Raw genomic sequence first — 23,556 nt, 5'->3', positions numbered from 1 at the left:
CAGGTTTAGCGGACTATCCCAAAAGGGGTCCATTATTGTTCGAATGTCTTTGTTTGGTCATAATCAGTGTAAAATGGATACCTTGGGAAGTATATTTTAAATGACCATGTATGAATAAATAGGTCTGCAGCACTACACAGCTGACGAGCTAGTAGTTGAACATGTTAACATAAGAGTGCATCTAAATGAGATACACAGATGAATAATATAGACGCAAAATAGAAAATATATATATATATACACAACGTGTTTCAATTTTTTATTTCTATATATATATATACGTATACTGCTTATCGTAAGTATCTCTTTTATGACACTTTCTTCATTTACTTTCCTGTGTAAAACTTTTTGGTTTTGCATCATTTATTGTGGTGGACCCGTTTTAATCATTTAGAATTATTTGAGGATTCAAGTAAGAATGTAATTTCATAATACAATCAGCATTATTTTTTTCTTCAAAACATCGTTCGAAAAAGCTTTTCTCCAATCCCAAATACTTCATTAAATTAAAGGCCCATTACCTTTCCGAAACGGCTTTTAATTTTTAAAATGCGAAAGTTAAACGAGATAGATAATTTTGTAGAGTCGCAAAAGTTATTAACTTATCGTTAATATGACACCAATCATCATCTTCTAAAGAATTAAATTAAAATAAAGAAAATTTTAATTTTCATAACGCGGGTCGTCTTATGTTTCCTGCCGTCGTCCTACATACCGATCGGTAGTTGACTATCACTGCGCCAGACGGCCAAAAAGCGAAATGAATCTCTACATTTATCATATATTACGCTTGAAATCTTGCATATGTTTGGTGTTGTTACCTCATCTTATGCCATCGATATGTATTTTCTAATGTTACTATTGTTTTTCAGAAACCTTCATTTTTTGCTCCGGAAAGGTAGTGGGCCTTTAAGCAAGAATTAGCAGTAATAATAATAACAAGTTGTGAGTGAAATATCATTCTTCATTTTTTTCCTGTAGTAGAATTTTGCTCCTGCCTTTATAACACGCATGTTACATACAACACCATCATTAATAGACAAAACATGTCGAATATGGGACCAGTTTTATGAACATTCCTTAACTGTAAGAAATTCCTTCACTTAAAATTCTCCCTAAGAAAGCATTACGGATGGTAAGGGACCTTAACTTCCGTAATGCTTTCCTATGGGGAATTTTAAATTAAGGAATTCCTTAAAGTTAAGGAATGTTCATGAAATCGGGCCATGGGTTCGTAAGTAATAAAATGTGTATTAAGAAAACACAATAGCAACAATGCCTCTAGTATTCATATAATATCTAGCTAGACAGATACGCCCGAACATAGGCAAAATACATAAACATTTTAGACACTTTCCTAGCTGAACCGAGTTTTCATGCGCACACTGTGAACATTGAGAATGACAAGAACACTATCAGCCTCCAGGACGTATAGGGAGAAATGGTGGTAATTGCCTGTTCATCAGAACAGGTGTATGGTCCTTAAAGCTTTCTAACAAAAAAACATCCAGTTGTAGGAAAAATGCAAAGTATTACCACTAGTTTCGTTAATATCATAACAAGAACATCAAAATGATTGGACTTTATGTAGTGTCGATACAGTCCTGAGAGTAATAGACTTATTATTAGTCGACAGGTATTTGTACAATATAGAAAACTCTGTATAACTATCACAGGTAAGCTATGTTGATTATCAAGCGCAAGTATTTAAGAGCAAATTGAAACTATCTCCCCTCCAAGAACGTAGATGAGATCGCAAGAATGTGTTCTTTACAGTCATGAAATGGCTACTACAGTGTGTGTGACTTAGAATCATACCACGTCAAACACAAAACAAAAACAACGGTATATGTAAAAAATACTAGACAGAAAATTGTATATAAAAAACTGTTAAATTGCATCCATCATCAACATCAAAAAATAGGAATAAAATAGCATATCTAATACATGAACGATACTAAGTACTTTGAATGTTACAAAACTGCACTGTGAATACCCATACACTACTATGAAGCTTATTTATAGTATTAGATAAAATTACATTTTTAAAAACATCAACATTCAAAACAAAACTAACAAAATAATAAACGAAGTTTGAATAAAAGTCTACCAAATGTTTGGGCAGAAATCAAAGTTATGTCTCATATTAAGTTCAGAATGAAGATTAAAGTTCTGTATCATACTAAGCTTATAATGAAGATTCAGCAGGCCTTGTTCACCAAGGGGGTGTGGGTGTTATAGATTCAGTTATTAATTACATGATTAACCATTACATAAAATAACATGGAATTCCGTTTACTTCTTAAACAAGCTGTAAATGAAAGTTAATTTTGAAAACGGATTCCGGAACAGGTTATACATCATGTGACAGATTCCCAATTTACAAACTGTCCAACGAAATGAGGAGAAAAAGTAATTATTTTCATGAAGTCGTGGTATCGGCCATTAAATATCTAGTCTTGTCATCATTAAACCAATTCCTCCCACGCGCATGACTTATTACGTCTTGTTGCCGAAATAGCTCGCACGTGGTTCTGTTCATGAAAAAAATATCTCACTAGCAAAGCACCCACATATGGATGTACCGATCAGTCAAACTTTAACAGTAAATCTATAAATCCATACTAGTCGGAAAAGGCTGATATGATTGTTTGGTATCCTTGTATGCCGAGTGAACGTGGATTGATATTTGCCACAGAGGGCCAATTCAATGAAAATAGATGTTGACATACATTTTTTTGTATTTGGTGGATGGACTGATGAATATATATAACAGCCATGCGATTTTATTTCGGAAAATACGAAATTTGAAAAATCATTAAAAATATATTCATCAGTCCATCCACCAAATACAAAAAATATATGACAACAGCCATTTCCATTGAGTTGGCCCCCTGTGATAATTGAATATGTTTAGGTGACTGAAGTATGCTTGTATTGTCCAATTGTGATAACGCAAACTCTGTCAATGTCATGGTGTTATCGATACTGATAAAATACGTTTCAAGACAGTGAGCAGAAGGCCGAACCAAGTCATAATATCTTGACATTCTAAATCAGTAATTGAACTGTTTGTATATTGGATGCTAAATAGGGCCACCCACTACGACCAGGGATAACCAGAACGCAATTCTTACGTCCTTCCTTTAAAGATTGCTGGAAACATCACAGATTTCACTCTCTCTTACTTTGACGGTATATTATCGCGTACTCAGAAATTATTTGCAATTTGATACACGTCGGTTTTTTTCTTCTTACAGATCTACCCCTTAAAATGTATTTGTGTGTATTCGGTCAATGGTAAGTAACATAAATATAAATCAAAATACAGGATCCTTCTTTTCTTTGTTTACGGTTAAAAGTATTAGATGAGCACGACTACAAAATGAAAAGCAAATACATTTAAAGTCCGAATAGAGTAACATCTAGGAGATCGTAGCATTAATTCATGAACCATATCACTATAAAATGACGACATTAAAGTCAAAATTCTCTCTAGTGTATGTATAACTTGTTCAGTGTAAGAGTTCATGTATTTCAAAATGATCGCTCCAAATATCAGCAGTCGGTTCTGAAGTATCCATTTCATCCAGAAGTACATGTAACTATAGTTTTTGTTTTTGAATTTTTTTTCTACGTTCAAAGGTCCCTGGTGATATCTACTTCTGAGCAAAACATGTCCAGTTTATTCCAAGACTAGTTATGATTAAACATCCCTGGCTTTTCACTTCGGCGCCAGAGAAACTGTGCAAGAACCCCTTACTGTCTTTTGGCGGTTCAGCGACGTTGACCTTTCCTCCAACATCCCCACCGAATGGTCCCAGGCTTCGACCGCTGTTGGTGACCACTGTTAAGCAGTTGATCACCCATCCATATCTGACGATAATCTTAACAATCACCTCTGATTTTGCCAATTCCACCAAATGATTGCTACATGCTCCATTCTCTCCAGGTTTCAAACCATGATAATGCCATTCGCCATCGAAGACATGGATGCCCCCAACCACTGTCCATCCATCCCATATTCTGGTTACAAAGTTTATCTTCGACAGTCGTTTTGTCTCGTAGTGCATCTTCTTTCCTTTCCCATCAAAACGTCGCAACACTGGACTCACTTCCCCGCCAATGCTTAAACGTAAGTGATTTGGTATTATGTATGAAGCAGTTACACTCCTGCTTCTTTCAGCATCTGAAGCAAACGCCATCGGATGTTTAAATTGGGGTAGTAAATGCTCATGAGGTTTCATTATCTCTCGCAGTTCCTCGGAGTCTCTCGACAATCGAGCGGCGGTGAGAAGCTTTTGAATGTCCTCCTCTCTGAGTTTTTCTGGCTGATTCTGTTCTGATATATACCCCAGAGCTGCTCCAAAGATTGTCAACTCATTGTCAACGTGACACATTGGAAATCCATCTTTGAACACAACCAGATGGTCATCATTAAGAATTTCTAGCAATATGTCATATGGTAAATCTAAAAAGTTGTCCATTTTGCATGTACAGTGCAAGTTCCGCCCAATCACTTGAGAACATGCTTCTTTCAATTTCGTCAGGGAGTAAAATGCGGCAAATTGGAAAATGGTTAAGCAGTTATCTTTATTCAAATTTTGAATCATGAACTGCTCACAAGATGCTTTCACGAAAGGCATTTGGAGATAATCAGCGGTAATAAATAAGCTTTGGACATTCTGGTCAGTGATGTTTATAGTTCCGGTATAACCATAGTGTAGAAGAAGTTCTAAGCTTTCGAAGTCCACATCATGCAATTCCAATTCATCCTTGTCCTTTCCGTCCATTTGAAGAAGAATTTTGAAGTATTCGGATATTGAACTTAGCACGAGTTTATGTGTGACTATACTCTGTCTTCCAACATGGATAGTTAGGTCACAATATTCCCTGGACTTCCACATGTTGTACATTGTCTTCAGTAGCGTCCTGGGATAGTCGTAATCCGAGAAGGACGTGGAAAGGTCGGAACCAAACACCAATGTCTTCATAGCCATCTTGAATCGTGGTTTCTGTAACAAAAGCATATCTTGCTAAAGTAAATGGTATCCCTCATCCTCCATCATCACTACTGTACATGCTTCTTTGTTTGATAAACTAACGTCCTATTAACAGCCAGAGTCATGTAAGGACGGTCACGCATGTTATGCGGTGTGTAGCGTGTATGAAGTACGTGGTAGCCAATCTATCTAAATGCACAAAGAACACGCTATTAAACACTGTTTTTGCCTGAAGAAAATAACGATTTGCTTTGTGTCGAGATCATATCTAAAAATCTAGATATCTATGCTGTCAATGGAAACGCATCACGGTGTCCCTCCGCAATATGTTGATCTAAACATTGTTGGATTGCATAGTACTATCGGTTTCAATATAAATCGGAAAACAGAACTACACATGTAGACTAGTATAGACAAACTGTTTCTAGATCATTTTATAATGTCAAGTAACCTCAAAAATGTATTTACTGAAATCATAGCCTTAGCGCTCTAGTACAAATCGCCGAAAACATAAATTGTTTCATACAATATTTTACATATTTTCGGGGACATTACATAAAATGTCCAAAAATCATTAGCTTGTTCAGTGGGATAAACCTTATACGCCTTATACAGGAGTACAGGCAGGCTGCTATACACCTGTCGTCCACATGATCGTCAAACACAACTCAATTTTGGATCTCATCTGTTCTCTTCTTCCTAACTGTCTCCTTTGACACCGTCACACATTTGGCCTTCGATGATGAGATCACCCTCGGAAACAATGTCTAAACTCTATTACGCACCTAGTGTAGACATAGTCATTATACTCAGCTGTTAATATGTAAGTATATTACATATGAGTGTAGAAAGATCACGTGGGTAACGGACGATGTGGAGAGGTTGGCTCTGGATTCTGTCCCCTGATCGAGACATACAATACAATGCACATGTACATATGCATGTAGTATATAAAGTGATCGTTTCTGTTCCTGCATAGCGCTCAGCATGGAAGGAGTGGGACGACTGGTTCGTTATCAATGTAATGTTATCGGGTTGGTGTGATGCTTGGTGTTTTCGGCGGCATGGTAAAAAGTTATTTAGCTATCAAAGAAGACACAACACAACGCGATACATGTGCCACAGACTTCCAAAAACATACACTTCACACACGCATAACCACATACACGGGAACCTAGCTACTGTTGTAGCGAAAAAGATATCACCTTCTGACAAGGTGATATCTTTTCCGCTACAACAGTAGCTAGCGGGAACCCTGGCTGTTTGCTTCTATCATTTATCATGATAACAGATTATGTCAATTCATCGACCGTAACCCTACAATACGTGTCCCCTCTTAAGTTAACTTAATTATATGTAGGCCCTACAGAAATGTATCTTGGAAGCATGTTCAGTCCTTACCTTTTGGTGACTTTCTGTTTGCCAAGTAAATTTATTATAATATTAGATCTACAGTATATATGGGAGTAGCCTCCCTTTACTAAACAAAACACAATTAAGAGTTCACCACTTTGTATTGCATCCAGTTCTAGTCAACTAGTGTTTAATGTCATTAATATTTCCGATCGTTTTCCATAGTGTTATTGTTTTTGTTCATAGGAATGCTATGTGTATGTAAGACTTATGTTAGTGCATATAATTTTCTTTCACTTCCTGTTTTGTTCGAATACGAAGATAAATTAAAAGTTGGCCGTTTCACTATTTTGTTTATTGTGCTTTATAAAAGAAATGTTCTATCACCACTTATGGCCGATTATTAATTACTTTGGTTATATGATGAATTACTAACTCGCAATCTTGAATTTTAAGGGGTAAAAATCATTTTTATTTAAATACGAAACTATCCCATGTATCCTTTTCCTGTCAAGTTTCACTTCAGCGACTATCGGAGACGACCGAAGCTCGAAGCCAGAAATTAAAGATTGGTCTTCGAAGTGCTAGGAAATGGGGAACAGTCCCAGCAACAGCGATGTAGAAGAGGATCGGGATTTTAAAGAGGTTTTTTTCAATTGCATGCAAACTTTCCTTGATGCATGGTTGAAAATAATATGATTTGTATCAGATTATAAAAAAAACTTTCAGTTTCATCAGACAGTGGGCATAAACTTAAAAGCTTGATGAGAGGTATACGTAGTATAAACGAGACAAATTACTGGAGATGAGAGTCTTTTTCAACATAAATATGACCTAATTTCCAAACAAATAAGTACACATTACTGCAAAGATGACGTTCTAAAGGTTAACAGTATAACAACCAGTCGTTTTGGCACTGATCATGAGTAGTTTCGGTAATTTTAAAAATGTAAAGTCGTTTTCTGATAGTCATTTCGGTACATGCAGAAGTCGTTTCGATACTAATAAATGTTATCAGGTTATGCCAGAGATATGAGTCCAAATATGAAGACCTAAAAGCCAGTGTAACTGTTATTCTGACAAAATTGTGATATCCATGTAATCAAGTTTATGTATTGTCTCTTGTTTGAGACGGTATAAAACACTCAAACTTAGCATACAAGTTATTAATATAAAAAGTACTGAAATAAGTTCTCCAAGTAGCCTACTAAACTACTCCAAACCAAAATAACCTGAATTCATAAGATCCCATGCATGTGTATACATAAATAGTAACATAATGATATACATAATATGATCTTCATTAAAGTCTAAGGTATAAATGATATGCAAACATATGAATTCAATTACAACTAGAAAACAAATACATATGTTTATAAATTAACATGTCAAATGTAGAAGCGGACTAAGCTTGCAGGCGCGCCTCACATAAATTTTAACCTGCTGAAATAACTTTTTACTTGTGTCTAAATTTCCATGTTCAGTTTATACTTTTGTTTTGAATAATGTAATTTATTTTGCATTTTAATGTGAGATATATCAACATTATAGTAGAAACTGTGTCACTATATTTTCCATTGAAATAAAGTTATTTGCAATATCATTAAGTCTTTTCTTAAAAACCAAGTGTGTTCTAACAGCCTAAAGTTTGAGGCCTGAGGCAGAGCTTATACAAATATATTTCTGTCTTATTGGACCCACAGGAGATAATTTGCTTTTTACCTACATTAACTTTTAATTTACCTTTTTGCTTCTTTGTACTTCAAGGTGAAACCTCCATCAAAACATTTGAATACCTACAGTAGTACAGTACCAGTTACTGGTACTAAGGCATCATGTAAAACAGTTTAAGGCATTACAATTATCTTTTCTGTATTTATTAATGTCTTTAATTTCAAATCAGTGATCCCTCTATCAAGTTATAACTGTATACGTCATGTATATAAGTGTTTCAATATAGTAAAATACACATTATAATATTGTTGGTCTCATTGTTTCAGATGGATGATGGCAACTCTGACAATGAAGATGGAGGTAAGAGAACAATATTACATTGAATAGCCATTATAGCACCAGGTGCTGGTGGGAAAGGATATTTTTACTGTTCGTTCATATGTATACATACATGTATAGGATGTCTTTAAGTGTACAAGTAGACATGGAGTGGACTAGGTTAAAGACTTCATAAAGTTATTACCTGAGAAAGCAGTTTATATTTAATTGCTAAAAACTTGTAAAAGAATGCAACAGTTTACATGAAAATATTCTGAACCAACGCTTTTTATTATCTTAAAAAAAATCTGAATATACACATTTTTCCAAATGTTTAATCTGATCGGTATTTATTTTCATTGTAGACAAAGATGGATTAGCCACAACTGATCTGAGTGGACTTTTTAACCATACATCTCTAAGGAACTATGCTGCAAAGATAAAGTAGGTGATCGTGTCTAAAGACTTCTCCAATTATGGGACTCCTTTAGAAGCTATTTACCTGAGGATATATACAAATAAATGCACTTTTCTCAAAAACTATTGTTTCTCAGCAAAATTATTAACTTATCCAGTATAAAGAATTTGTGTACCAGTATGTTTTTTTAGCTCACCTGGCCGCAAGGGCTGTTTAGCTTATGGTATAGTGTGGCGTCCATCCCTCAACATTTCTTTTACAGTGTAACCTCCCGAAACCGATCATGGTCGGTGCATATAATTTCGGCCGGTTTAAAGAGGGTTAGGTTTGGAGAAGTGAACCGAATACCGATCATCACGATCCGGATTTAATCGATCGGAAGTCGTTTTTTACACTAGTGTACGGCATGTATGCCTAGTGTTCGTTAAAACCGACCGATATTGATTGTTAATGTGAATGTTATCGCAAAAGAGAGAATCATAAGTTTAAAAGGAATGGATTAGAGCAAATTTGACTTTGTTACCGCTTATAAACGTAGTTTAGTTAGTTAGTTGCGTGAATGTTCTTGGGGATGTTCTCGTCTGCAACTTACATACGACCGATCGCTTCCAGTTACGTCAAGAATCAAATTATATGGTCTAATTACACGATGATCAGTCGATGCCGGTCATTATATGGCATATTCATTTTCTAAAACAATACATGGCTTCGGCTTCTTCATACAGATAATTAACGTTATCCGACAACTACTTATGTAAATAAAAAAAAAAAAACGTGTGATTTGAATACGAAACTTTCTCTTTATTACTATATAGCTAGCTCTGCTTGTTTTCCTACCGTAAACAAACTGCGTGCACATGGTAGACCTTCGTTAGATATCTAAACAATAGACATGATTAAATAATTACACCACCATATCAGGTATAATCACCGTGTACCTGTAGCCTTCATATCTGTATACATGCCCAAGGACATGGCATGCAACAACTATGGTACAGGTACGTGTGTATTTCACGGTCGGTTGATCAGACCTCAATGCAATCTATCGGTGTCGAAGTGTATTTTAGTTACATTTGACTATTCCGATCTCAAAATCGGTCCGGTATTCGGAATTTGGAGGGATCGGTTTTGGGAAGTTTTATATACTATTAATAAAGAGGAATTCATTCCGTACATGTCATCCATGTTTGGTTTCTAGAGGTGATCAGTTTTGAGAAGGTTCGGTTTTGGGAGGTTCCACTGTATATCACTACTATAATCATAGAGTTCTATATGGATTGTAACCAAATTTGGTCTGAAACATCCTTGGGGAAGGGAACAGCTAGTCTACTTTGTATAAGTTTTAGCTCAGACTTTTCAAGGGCAAGAGGGAGGGGACCCAATAAGGGAAAAAGAGGTAAATTCTTAACTAGTGATAGAGTTCTGGATAGAATAATTGTAAATAAATCTGACCAAAAACATCCTTGGGGGGAACAAGAAATGTGTATGTATAATTTTGGCCCTGTGTTGTAGGAGTAAAGCCTGCTAGAAATTGGAGGAAATTCCTCAAGAATTATTAGGGAAAACTCTTAGTCTGTGCATATGACATTGCTTAGTTTAACATGTGAGAGATATAGGCCATCTGGACCTCTTGTTTATGCTATACGTGCTATATCACTCAGTACAGTCAACTCCACATATACAATGGGATATAATTTATCATAAGAGATACCTGCTACACCAATGTAACTTGATGAATTCTCCCTACATTGTCCATACAACACACATATGTGAGATGTAGATACAAAAATATTAACTAGTATAAATATATCTTATGATTTTCTAGACCTTGTATGTTGTTACTTCAGAATTTGGGTAATATAGTACAAATACGGAAAATCTGTTTTTCGCCTAAGTGATTCGTTTGAATTAAGAAACCTTTGTTAGAGCTGGCCAATTCCATATGTATATTACTGCAGGTTGCTCACATGCTAGAAGGATAGGCTATCTAGAGTGCAATTATGGACCTTTGTTTAGGTCACTATGGCAATAGGATTATTTGATGTGCACGTCACTTACTAGAAAAATAATGCATGGCCATAGGACATCACCTAAAACTCAAAGTTATGGCTTTGAAGTTCACAAGCACAATATCAACCCAGTTGTGATGTCACAATAGTAATATTGACACATTGTTTCTGGGGGAAAAAACCCATATCAATGTGTTTTTTATCAACCTTCATATGACCATGTACTAGCTGATGAGAATAGTGGAAAATCAAAACATATCAAGTATTCATTGTTATGCATCCCATCTGACAGATTTGGAATGATGTGAGTACTTGAGATATGTAGTGTTTATACATTGTGGTTATGTTTGATCATGTATACATTGTATATGAAGTTATGAATATCAAGCCATAGCCATCTATCCAATCTGTAATAAGTCTGATTCTACTTTTGAATATGCCACTTTAATACTATAGTGAACCTGAAAGTATTTAGCTTGATGTATGTGTCTGTATGGTACATGTATATTATTTGTAGTTAAAGGTAACATATTTGATGTCATACAGTAATTGATAGCATCAAAGTCAGTAAGTTCAAAGGTCAAACCGATGAATTTGAATCCATTAATCTGAAAATTTTTATTTTATTTTTGATTTGTATTTACATATCCATTACCAAACAGCTGTTTTTGTTTGCATATAAAATCTAAAAAAAATATTCACTCATCATTTAAACATATACATAAGTGCTAATGATATACCCTAGCTAGTACGGTATTCTGTATATATAGTTATATAGCAGATATATCAATGTGTAATTTACACATAACAGACACTTGCATAATTGAAATAAAAGCAAGATAATTTGTGACCAGTTAATTGTCTCTTTGTACAGTATTCCATGATTATATTTTAATTTGTGTAATTTATAGTTCTGTAACTGAAAGTGCTATTTATAGTCTTCCAGTTCAAATGCCTGAATTATTTACTGCATTATGTGATAAACTGGACAACCAAATAGTTTAATACTGCTGGAATTTTTATACATTCTTTATGTTTACATTACAAGAAACGGATAAAACTTCAGCAAAATTGTTTCTTGTCTTATATACCTGGGTATATTGGGTCAATTGTCTCAAAGAATCAAGAATTGGTCATAACAAGAAAAAGGTCATACTTTGTTTCATCCTGTGTTATATGTGGAGTTCCCTGTGTTGGTTGTGTTTTATGCTGTGTACTCTGTCTTTGCATATTACAGAGTTAACTCCCTTGCGGGTAGATATCGATTGTTGCGTTATTAATTTGTGAGCACAATTCACGCCACTTTCTTCGAAAAGTATGAAGTTACACTCGCAAACACATGACATCACAATCAATACCTACCCGCAAGGGCAGATAGCTCGGGTATATGCAAATACAGAATACTTTGTGAAATAGAATTTGAAGTTCTAGACTTGTTAATTGACAGAGAGGAAATTCCAGAAAATGTCCTACAGCAGTACAGATTCCAGATTGTCCGCTGGCTGGAGGATCGGGAGAGTAAAATGGAGGTAAACTGCTTCAAACTTTGGCTATTTCAAGTATGAGTTTTATACTTATTTATTAAATATATCAAGTATAAGCATTTCAGACACAGTGTTGTGTGAATGTAGTTATGACAAGGTTAATTTTTATATGATGGGTAAAAGTCTTCCCATACCTGAAAGTTATTTTGCTTGCACAAAGTTTCTTGATGCATGATGCATATAGACCATACATTCAAAAACAACATCAACAATAATTTTATTGCGAGTTGTAAACATGAAGATATGTCATTGCTAATGTTTATTCACTTTTGTTGCACATAAGTCAGATCATTCATTATTGTTCTAGTGCATGTCATACCTTGACTATTTAGGCAGTGCAACTAGCATATAATAGAGATAGAATTTCCAAAGTCAGCCCAAATTGTCAATAGTTTTGCAAAAGTCAGCATTCTATGACTTTTTCATATTACATGTACTTAAATACAAATCAAGCCATGATGACAATTAAGATGTTATAGAAAAGAAGATCATGTATAAGTTAAAGTATGAAAATGTACATAATGTGTCTATCACATTTCAGGAGACTTTAACCATTGCTCACTTCTGTGACTGGCTGATGAACAAAGGTGTCTCAAGGGATGATGCAATTAAGGTGAATATAAAAAACTATTTAAATCTATATTTCATTTATAAATCTGTAATTGACGTCCATCTCTTATGAATATGATACATTTTTGTTGTATTGAAGAATTTGTTGTAGAGATACCTATTGCTCCAATTATCTGATGGACACAAAACTGTTTAAAAAATGTTTAATTTTATACTTGTTTGCTAGATGTAAAAATACTTTGATATAACCAATCTTGTTTCAGGCGTTCCAGCAGTTTGATGTAGATGGCAGTGGGGTGGTTGAAGTTGACACTGTCTTGGAGACTGTAAAGTCCATTAATGGACCCAACATTCTGGGCGAACTGGGACGCAGTATCCGTATGCTGCAGGCTTGCTCCCTTGTCCCAGGTGAGGAATGCATCACTGACCAGACGACAACCCTTATCAACCTGTCTATATTATAGGAATCAAGTCTCTAACTTATTGTACTCCATGTTCCCATCCTAAGGTGGTAAATTTATGTATTCAGTAGTTTTGTTTATTTTGTATATTTCTTTCTCCTAAATCAGTAATTTTGTTGATATGATTATACTATCAGTAAAGGAAGCTCTTACTTCAGCGACATTTGTAATGGCATTTACCTGTGATTATTTTCATTTGGTTCAAGACAATTTAGGTTAAATGTGGCTTAAAGTACTTGAATTCGTGTATCCTGTGCTCTTGTTTTTAATATGTACTTAAAACCATCGTTTTGTCTGTATAGGATTTGTTGATGTGTACTCGGGGGACAAAAATGCTGTCAAACAACACTCTGAGAGAATACTGAAGGTACTGTATAGTGGTTAATGTCTGTGTGGTTTTTGATTTCGCTACTCCATCTAAATTTGTCTAAGTCATGGTTTTACATATTTAATACAACCTGTCATAAGAATGTTTTCAAAGCCTAGAAAGATTATTTGCGATACTAACCCTGTTGATAAGTTCCAGACAGTAAATCGTACAACAACACAGTAGGTGTGTAGGAATACATGTCTAAAAATAATAATTTTTATCTAATTTGAAGGGATAATTCAGTTTAAGAGTGCATTAAAATTTGCACACATATCATAACCAGTTGTAATGAAAGTGAGATTAGTCGGTTTTATTGTGATATGCCAGAAAAGCCCACTGTGGTGAAATAAGTGTGAAATGTTCAAACTCGCTCGCTGTCAGCCATTACACAATGTGTTCGGAGGTCTTGCATGCTTAGCTCTAACCGTTGCTAGTGGAGTAGAGCAACTTTTTCTAGAACTACTAAATCACATGTACAGAAGTGTGTTGACCGTATTATGTGCATGCTGCTGTCAGTGGTTATGTATTGCATTAAGATTAGGTGACATTGGCACCGGTATGAGTACAGCATACATATTGTACCTGCTGAATGGTATTGCTATTCTATTTGGAATTTCAGCGGTTTCAATTAAAACACTTCACAATGGCGTGGATTTTTTCAATAATTTATGTGTATAAGTTTCATCAGAAATGCAGAACAATACATTTATGCCATATTTTGCTTCGTGGTTATACGACAGAATAAGACTCATTTAATTGTCCCTTTAATGAAAAAAAATTAAATTCACTTGACATTTGAAGACAAGATTTATCCCACCACTATGTGTGCTTCAATTTCACAATGAAAAAAAAAAATGTATGACAAACTCCAGCGGTTTTATAGTTTATGTTTCTGTATTGGCCATCCTGGTATCTAAACACTTACAGCACCTCCCATTGGCCATCTCCAACTTCTCTTGATTCTGATTGGTTGAATGTGACTTCAGATTACTATTTTTCCATTTTTTGTTTTATTATAGTATTTGCTGAGGAATAGATCACCAAGTCTGAGTCTACCATTCCCTTACCTCAACGGATTCAACAATACTACTAGTATGAGGAACTCTGTACTTAAATCCACCTTCAAAAGTCTCAAAGAATCAGGTAGGTCTATGATAGACAATTAAAGTCAGCCGCTTGAGCCAGGCATTCTAATCCTCCTTTCATTGGCTTCATGTACTTTTATATTGATAAAGAAATAACATGGTTGCTATATAACACTTTAATAACAAACATTTTTACAAAGAATTCATGGTTATAATGTAGTAATTTCCATTGCTGTTAAGGTTCTTGTAAGATGTCTGTAATATGTATATAACAACAAACTATGTTTATAACGAATTGATGTCGTTGGTCCCCAGATGTTTGATATAATCATGTTTTACTCTTTTACTTCTTGACCTGGCAATCATTGTTTCATTACTTGAGGCATTGTATGTAATTATGTAATAAAAAAGCATTACTGATAGCATTTCAAGGAAAACTTCCATTATCATACTTTGATAATTTAAATTAAATGTTTTCATATTGTTGAAAAAATAGAAGGTATGCAATAATTTGTGAATTGCTAAACATGATCATAGTCTGCATTTAGACAGCTTTGTTTTCTTAATAATTAAATGCAGAATAGTGTGTATGTGCCCTGTGGAAACAATTAGAGGATATAATAGACACCTCTACATTCTCTCCACAGCCCAGATGGGTGGTCAAGCATCACTGGGGTCGGGAGAAGAAGTACGAACCATTAGTCCATGTCACACCAGTATTGAAGTGTCCTCTAACACAGCCGATGTCTACAGGTATACACATGTTTTTGGGCTGATTATATATACAACCACCCGTAATCAGAATGAAATATTTCCACTATTCTCAAATTTGTTCAAAATCAAAATGTTTGTTTGGATTTCTGTAAACCAAATTGTTTCTAGCGTATGATTAAAATTGGCTGATTTCTCGGGCAATAAAATCACTACGAAACAGAAGACAGGTAAAGTACAAAAGTCAAGATAGTGAAATTAAATCTCTGCCCAAATTTCTTTATGTTTAAAAACACAGAAATAAGTTAGTTTACAGTAAAATGTGTAGAAAATTGTCACTAATTATGATTCTTGGTTCATATTGTGAGAAGAAAGATTTGTTGGTACATTTGCAAAGTTATTTGAACATAACCTTGAGGAAACACAACAAACTGTTTACACCATGTTGTTTTATTTTGTCATCATTATTTACAGAATCACAAACGGTGACCCCAACACATTTTGGCAATCAGATGGGTCAGCTCGCTCCCACTGGATGAGGTAAGCATATTTTGTATGGAAACTTTTTATGGAGGCGTGTGTAATACACGCCTGCCATTATGGAATCACTCATGGTTTTCAATGATCACCGGAACACTATACCTTGGTAATCCTATCGACAGTTTCCGGAACTACGGGAGATAACTTTACACTGTGTATTGCAACGTACGTTGTGTATTATACAGCAGTCAGGGGTTCTCCGTTTATCACATGTTTCAGTCACATTCATGTTTCAGTCACATTATAATTTCCCACTTAATTACTTCAGACTTATTTTCAATGTTACAATAAGGTATTAATTATTCTCACCGAAAGTGTGTCTCAATATCGGTACTTATACTAGTGAGTACGCTGCATCTGTTAGCCTTACTAACCTACGGCAGACTAACTTTCAAACCGCGAATCTAACAGTAATTGCATATAAACTTGTTTGTAAGTAAAAATAATTCAACTGACAATAAATGCCTTTACAATTACGGGTATTTAATCGAATATTGCTAGGCCTATCCAGTAATATTTTATAAAAATGATCTGGAATTCCCCCAAACAGACGAAAATGTCAACAAGAACAGTCCGTACAAAGGGAGACAACTGTTACAAACTCTGCCGACGCACTAACCGAGAAAATCACACATGTGTTCACTGTTTCACTTATGTTACCGGGGACGCCATCATGGCCGCTGCTGTTGATATTACGGCATATATTTGTAATTATAAGTACGATGTCATGATATTTAAATATCACAGGCCTAAAAGGATATATTCTGCCAATGATTTAGACGATGTTTTATTCAATTTGACCGAACGAAAATCTAACGTTCATCAAGAACGGCGAGGTCATCTCCATCACCTGACGCCGTGTTGGTCCTGGAATGGCTGGCGAGTTTACAGCCGTGAGTGTTGATAATTTTGTTAAAAACTTGTTGTCAAAACTTCAATAAACCTTTAAAATACTTCATTAAAGTTGATAAGATTATTTAGTATATGAAAAAAAATCCTTTAACATTGACAGATTTACACTGGATTTGGCAATATTTGATTGTTGGGTTCATTAATGGCATGAACAGCCTCCAAGGTATGTTGTGTGTAGCATGCACAGACTGCGCTGTATTTGTTGGGTCTTCTTGTATAGTGGAACTCTTGCCCTTTCATTGTGCTACATGTATAATGATATCACGGGAACATGCCGCTGAAGACACCCAAGCATACCAACACACCTGGTCACATTAAACTGGCAATGGGTCAGCCAATCGTTCTAGTGCCAGTATATGCTGAGCTCAGCAGGAGCATAACTACCACTTTCATACACTTTGCCCAGATGGTAGAAAGTTCAAACCATGATTGAAATTTAAAACATGTAAAAACCAACACAAACTTTCAAAAGGAATATACATTAGTCTTGCATCATTTTTATTCTATATATCATTATTCATTGTTCATATTGTTTCCCATACAATATTTTCAAGATCTTTGGAGCATTTATTTTTAACAACCTTAGAAGATTAAACATTTCCATGATTTAACCAATTTGCAAATATTTGATCCACATTATCCTATAATAAACAACAGTCATTCTGCGGAAGCACGGAATTTTCAATCTGCTATTTCAATCCATATTGATTGAAAATAACCTGAACATGTACTATTACCTCTATTATCTTTAATATTTCAATGTATCATTACCCTGTCTAGAATCTGAGCTACGCCTCCTGCAGTACTTTCAGTACTTTGATTAAGTAACAATTTTATGTCATGTGTTATGATAATTGGCATGTTATAATGCATGGCATCAATTTCATAATACACATGTTATGGCACAGTAGTATCAAAATTAAGGATACAAATTGATTGTTGTTATACTGATTACTGTTTTGAAGTCAAGATTAATATGCGACTTCCCATCAACTAGTCTTAAATTCTATTTTGACTTTTTCTGTTTCTAATGGTATAATGTAAGTTTTGTGTAAACATTTATTTCTGTCTCTACCTCGTAAGATAAAAGCGTCTCCCTTATTCCACAGATTACACATCAAACACAACGTGGTGATTAAGAGCTTGTCTATATCGGTGGCCTCGTCCGACTCCAGCTACATGCCTGAAGTTGTGTCTATAACTGGAGGGAAAAGTTACCGTGGCCTGCGACCCATCAAGGAAGTACGGATCCCTAGGTAATAGTCTATATAATTTTCTTATCTCTCTGGGAACAAAGGAACATTATATATCTTTATTTCTAAATATTTATGAAACTATGGCTTTGTCCTGAAACAAGTTTTCCCCATGTTTGCTAGACTAAGTGTATCTGTAAGAGCAAGATTTTAATTAAAACAATGATGTTATATGTAATGTTCCCAAGTCTCTACATAGGCACCAATGTAACAGATCTTTCATATAGTGATTGTATTATTGATACTTGATTAATATTAACATCCAGCTAAATTGAAACTGAATCAGCTGATAGACACTGCATGCTGTCTTTTGTGTTTTGCTGTAATGTTAATGATTGTATTCTTTGTGTACATCTATTCACATTATTGATAATATGAGAAATCTTCAGAGAAAGAATTAAAAAAGACGTTCACTTAATAGTAATTGTTGTTTATATTTCAGCCACATAACAGGAGAATTTCTTTTATTGAAGAATGCAAAGATATTTTATCCAAGTAAGTAAACATTTTTAATCAATCAATTCTAAGATATATGATCCACGGATATTGCCACCACAGAAAACATCAACAAAACTTTTAATGTGGAAATACATCTACATAAGTTTTATTTTGTTAAAATGTAAATTACTAACATAAAAGCTCTTACAATAACTTGTTATTCTGATTGTTATTACCACACACTACCACATTACTGTACTGACAATGTCTGACATCATGTATACAAAGATTCATCCATGAAACTGATTATTGTATGGAAATTGAACTATTGATAATTGTTCTTTGTTACTTCAGTTATACAGATCAATATAAAGAAGTGTAGAAATGACGGCTGTGATACAAGGATCCACGGAATCAAAACTGTGGGATATAAGTAGGTTGCTTTAAGTTGTTTACAGCTTAATTATTACAATGACCATAAACAAACATACTTTCGTGATGCCTAAATTTTGTGTTTTTATGTCCAAGAACAATTTTTCGTCGATTCATTTTCACAATTTATTGGTAATCGTGTATCGAACAGGTAGCTGATCTTTTTCACTGTGAATAATTTTCACAAATCTTAATCGCCTCAGAAATCACACGCGAAAATAAGTTATTTTGCTGTAACATTCATATGACTGAGTGATTAAATTCTTGGTAGAATGTCTTGGTATACTTTATTAAATATAAGTGACTTAATTGGTTTGTAACTACAACGTTTTCGTAACTTTACAATACATTGGTATTCTATCAAGAGGGCTATCGTTTTCTTTAATTTTCTGATTCAAAGTATGTAAAGTAATTCTTTATGATGACATATTTATAAAAGACTACAATAATAGACCTCAACTCTTTACTGTTACCAGGGTGATTCGGGAGGCCAGTGTCAGTGTAACTGATGCTGCGGCCATCTGGTACCTTCAAATCTTAGCAACCACGGTAACCACGACGATGCCACTGGCCCCGTCTCTAAGGCCAACCATTCTGGATCACACACGGTATGAGCTTCTGTTGCATGGTGAATTGGACAATTTTGTTCTTCTTTCCGATATGATGTATTTCATCGTAAAACACATGAAGACTGAATATCATGCTCCAATGTATATTTTATCATAGACAGAAATGTGTTGTGCTGAATTCATCAGACAATTTATTGCATCAAGAATATATTGTAACAGAATGCACTACACAACATACCTCTGACGTAATTGTGTTATGTTTCAACTGTCATTAAGTTGTACATTAGGTAATCAACTTTATTTTGGCATTGTTAATGTCCACATTAAATTCTGCTATAATCATTAGGTTATGTCACGTCAGTTATTTTGATTAATATTATTTACTGGGTGCATTGACTGCATTCTAGATTATGTCTATGGCTGATATAGAAATATATGTTTTATATTACAGAAAGGCACTGGGACACATTCCACCCCTATCCTTGTGCCCAGCCAGTGGAGAGAGACCTCAGTTCCTCAGCAAATTTGTTCTACAGGAAGTAGAGAAATTTGTTACAGACATTGCCCTGTAAGTTTAATGTAATTAGTATTAATACAGGTAGTAATATTTTTGTCTTGTTTAGGTATTTTACAATTACTTGAAACTTGTGTCCATTTGATGAATTTAAGCTGCCATGTGTAAAACCTGAACTGTCAGGATAATGATAAAATAAGCACATACAAGCAGTATTGGTGTAAAACAAAGGCTTATTTTTTATTCAGAAAACAAGATATAACCTTAAGTTACTTTTAAAACCTTTAGCAGTCTGTTGATATGATCAGTAAATTTCAGTTTATGCTGACATAGAAACTGAAATAAGGTAGAACATGTTAACAGCTTATTGAAGAACAAAATTATCAGCCAACATATTTGTTAACCCATTTACGGATTCTAGCTATGACCTTGTAAGTTAATTGCTACTAACATGACATATTTCAGACACGAAGGTGATGTGATCCCCGAGGGTCTACAGATGTTGTTGTCTTTCAACCTGGCACGTGGAAATGTTGGCGGTCTCCTCCGTACCCTCAAACTTCTCCAAGGTAAACTCTTGTTTAGCTTCAAACTTCTCTAAAATAAACAACTGAAACTCTACTTCTGTTTGATACAATGGTTATTCTGAAAGTTAGATATTCAAATTCAACCATTTCAAATTAAAGTTAGATAATTAAATTCAAATTTTCTCTGACAGTAGTTGAGCAAGTATTGGAGCAAGAACAATGCAAAGTTCAAGGTCACATGTTGTACCAAAATGGTGTGATTGACAGCTTGCAAACATCGATTGTAATTTTTCTAAACTTTTAACATATTTAACTCAGACAGCTTTTAATTTTTGGTTTGTTTTTTCTCCCCAGAAAATCCAGATACAGTTCAACCATACTCTAAGCTGTTGAATAAGATGTTTCAAGCAAGAGATTTATGCTGGGAAAAATCAGGTAAGTTTCCATCATATGTGTTATAAGTTTAATCCTGATTTTACATACTGAGGTATGTTTTAGGCCTATCTACCAGTAAAATATGATTGAATTGTACACAAAGCTTACACGATCCCTTTGTTTATAAAGGACATCCACTACAGATGACCCTAGCTGGTACAGACGGTGGACAGACAGATGCTTATAACTCCTCTGCTGAAAATGTTCTAAACCAGGCCTGGAGTTCTCCCCCTGTACAAAGTAAGCTTGTCTATACTAAAAAATTTTTAAAAAGTCTTCGCTTTTAAAAATTTAATTGATTCTGATTAATTACTGCTACATTGCCATGTTATTGTATTTTTCTGTGATATTTGACATGATTGATACTATTTATAGCTTCCATGTACCTGTCAGCTGAAGGTCACACCAAGGTCAACATGATATTTAAGTCTTCTGAATATATACAACTGACAAGGCTCAGGATCAAGGTAATGATTTGTAATTATTCTTATGTTATATAAACTTTCAATCCAGCATATTTGCATGTATTGAGTGTTGTTAGTGAGAGTGTACTCTTACTATTATTTTCCTTGTCGGATGTAGAGTGTGTGTACATCCGCTATGCGCCGATTCCAACTGCGCACGCGATACCGGAAGTCAGTGTCTTATAGAGTTTATTAGATTTAGCCATGATTTAGTGACACCAAACTTTCAAAAACATATATTAAGATATACTTGTCAGCGATAATCTACTATAAATTAACAACAATGACATTTCACAGTGCTAAACGCATTTGTTTTGAGTAAACTTCAAGCAGCGTATCATACAAACTCTTGCATCTGTCACGATATTCTAAGCATCTGATTGACTTTGGAAACTTCCAGAACAATACAATGCAATTCAGGTTTATATAGTCAATAAAAGAAAGTGACGAAACGGATAACTTTTAGTACCAGCCACATATTTAATTTATTTCACATTATCCTAGGTCCTAGATGTACGTTGCACTATCGCTTACTAAACCCTTTGACCAAAGACCGCATTTGCTGCAGTTCTAATTAATATTTATAAAATTACACAGCTTTGCATGAGAGAAACAGAATAAAAAAACCACATATTAAATATCAGTCTGAGTGTCTGAGCTCTAGATCTTGACACAGTTAAGTCAGCACATGCACAGAGACTGGACAGTGTTCTAGTGGACGACTATTTTGAACAACGAAATAAGTTTATCTTATAAATATCAATATGATAATAAACACACTTTCATGTAACAAAGAACTTCAAAGTAATTTCAGATTTAAAGTTCTGATGAAGTAAAGGAAAGTATTTATTACAATGCACCAAGGGCGTAAATCATCTCCTTGCAATAGTTCCAAGGATAATGAGCGAAAGTGCTACATACACCTGTTGCAAAGGATGATTTCATAGCGGAAATTAACGCTAGGAAGTATTTAGCGAGCACTTAATGTCTAACAGACAAATTTCTAGTTAAAAGGCTGATTTACATGATTCTTAAACATTGCTACATTTGATTATTAAGTTGTATGTATGAAAATTTGTTTGCATGCATCGCCTTATGTCATCAACTTAAAACAGATATGTTCTGGTTTTAATCTGACTGTTATTTGTCTTAGGTTGTGAGCGGGATGAAAGGAGCCCGACGTGGATTGGTGTTTGTCTACAGAGACAGGTAATTATCCAATGTTCCAACTTGTATTGTATAGAGAGACAGGTAATTATCTTATGTTCCAACTGGTATATACAGAGACAGGTAATTATTTTATGTTCCAACTGGTATATACAGGACAGGTAATTATCTAATGTTCCAACTGTTATATACAGAGACAGGTAATTATCTTATGTTCCAACTGGTATATACAGAGACGGGTAATTATCTAATGTTCCAACTGAAATATACAGAGACAGGTAATTATCTAATGTTCCAACTGGTATATACAGAGACAGGTAATTATCTAATGTTCCAGCTGGTATTGTATATAGAGACAGGTAATTATCTAATGTTCCAATTGGTATTGTATACAGAGACAGGTAATTATCTAATGTTCCAACTGGTATTTTATACAGAGACAGGTAATTATCTAATGTCCCAACTGGTATATACAGAGACAGGTAATTATCTAATGTTCCAACTGGTATATACAGAGACAGGTAATTATCTAATGTTCCAACTGGTATATACAGAGACAGGTAATTATCTAATGTTCCAACTGGTATATACAGAGACAGGTAATTAAGTAAGTAATGTCTAATGTTCCATTTGGATATTTCAGAGAACATACGGTAAATTAGGCCAAACAAAATTAATTTCTTGTTTCTCAGGCCCGCCCGCATCCAATATGAACCCCCCAATATGACCCCCAGCACCACTCACTTTTTATTGAAATCAAAAAAATATAAAACGTCCGCGCCGAAAAAT

At 34.6% G+C, this 23,556-nt stretch overlaps 2 protein-coding genes across 2 annotated transcripts in view; one reads left to right on the top strand and one right to left on the bottom strand.

The window, feature by feature from the left end:
- Nucleotides 1-943: 943 nt before the first annotated feature.
- Nucleotides 944-6,530, bottom strand: LOC138323122 (uncharacterized). The gene is made up of 2 exons (XM_069267498.1): nt 6,405-6,530; nt 944-5,015 (listed from the first exon to the last, which is right to left on the bottom strand). Exon 2 carries the CDS (start codon nt 4,998-5,000, stop codon nt 3,660-3,662), a length of 1,341 nt encoding a protein of 446 aa, XP_069123599.1. The 5' UTR covers nt 5,001-5,015; nt 6,405-6,530; the 3' UTR covers nt 944-3,659.
- Nucleotides 6,531-6,659: 129 nt separating this feature from the next.
- LOC138323124 (zinc finger ZZ-type and EF-hand domain-containing protein 1-like) overlaps nt 6,660-23,556 on the top strand; it is a 72,746-nt gene continuing 55,849 nt past the window's right edge. The window contains exons 1-20 of the mRNA XM_069267500.1: nt 6,660-7,001; nt 8,357-8,390; nt 8,714-8,792; nt 12,223-12,304; nt 12,861-12,932; nt 13,153-13,297; nt 13,653-13,717; nt 14,740-14,863; nt 15,453-15,558; nt 15,991-16,056; nt 18,078-18,224; nt 18,664-18,716; nt 19,014-19,092; nt 19,568-19,699; nt 20,112-20,228; nt 20,640-20,743; nt 21,056-21,136; nt 21,266-21,376; nt 21,512-21,603; nt 22,754-22,809. Coding sequence (XP_069123601.1) covers nt 6,948-7,001; nt 8,357-8,390; nt 8,714-8,792; nt 12,223-12,304; nt 12,861-12,932; nt 13,153-13,297; nt 13,653-13,717; nt 14,740-14,863; nt 15,453-15,558; nt 15,991-16,056; nt 18,078-18,224; nt 18,664-18,716; nt 19,014-19,092; nt 19,568-19,699; nt 20,112-20,228; nt 20,640-20,743; nt 21,056-21,136; nt 21,266-21,376; nt 21,512-21,603; nt 22,754-22,809 — 1,799 coding nt within the window. The 5' untranslated portion in view covers nt 6,660-6,947. The remainder of the gene's footprint in view (nt 7,002-8,356; nt 8,391-8,713; nt 8,793-12,222; nt 12,305-12,860; nt 12,933-13,152; nt 13,298-13,652; nt 13,718-14,739; nt 14,864-15,452; nt 15,559-15,990; nt 16,057-18,077; nt 18,225-18,663; nt 18,717-19,013; nt 19,093-19,567; nt 19,700-20,111; nt 20,229-20,639; nt 20,744-21,055; nt 21,137-21,265; nt 21,377-21,511; nt 21,604-22,753; nt 22,810-23,556) is intronic.

This window comes from Argopecten irradians, chromosome 5, assembly GCF_041381155.1.
Source record: "Argopecten irradians isolate NY chromosome 5, Ai_NY, whole genome shotgun sequence".
Taxonomy (NCBI): Eukaryota; Metazoa; Mollusca; class Bivalvia; order Pectinida; family Pectinidae; genus Argopecten; species Argopecten irradians.
The sequence above is the reverse complement of the archived record's forward strand: the minus strand, read 5'-3'. Positions and strand labels throughout refer to the sequence as shown.

What these genes read in the sequence shown, in the direction of transcription:
- LOC138323122 (XM_069267498.1), bottom strand. Translation starts at nt 5,000, where the DNA reads ATGGCTATGAAGACATTGGTGTTTGGTTCCGACCTTTCCACGTCCTTC.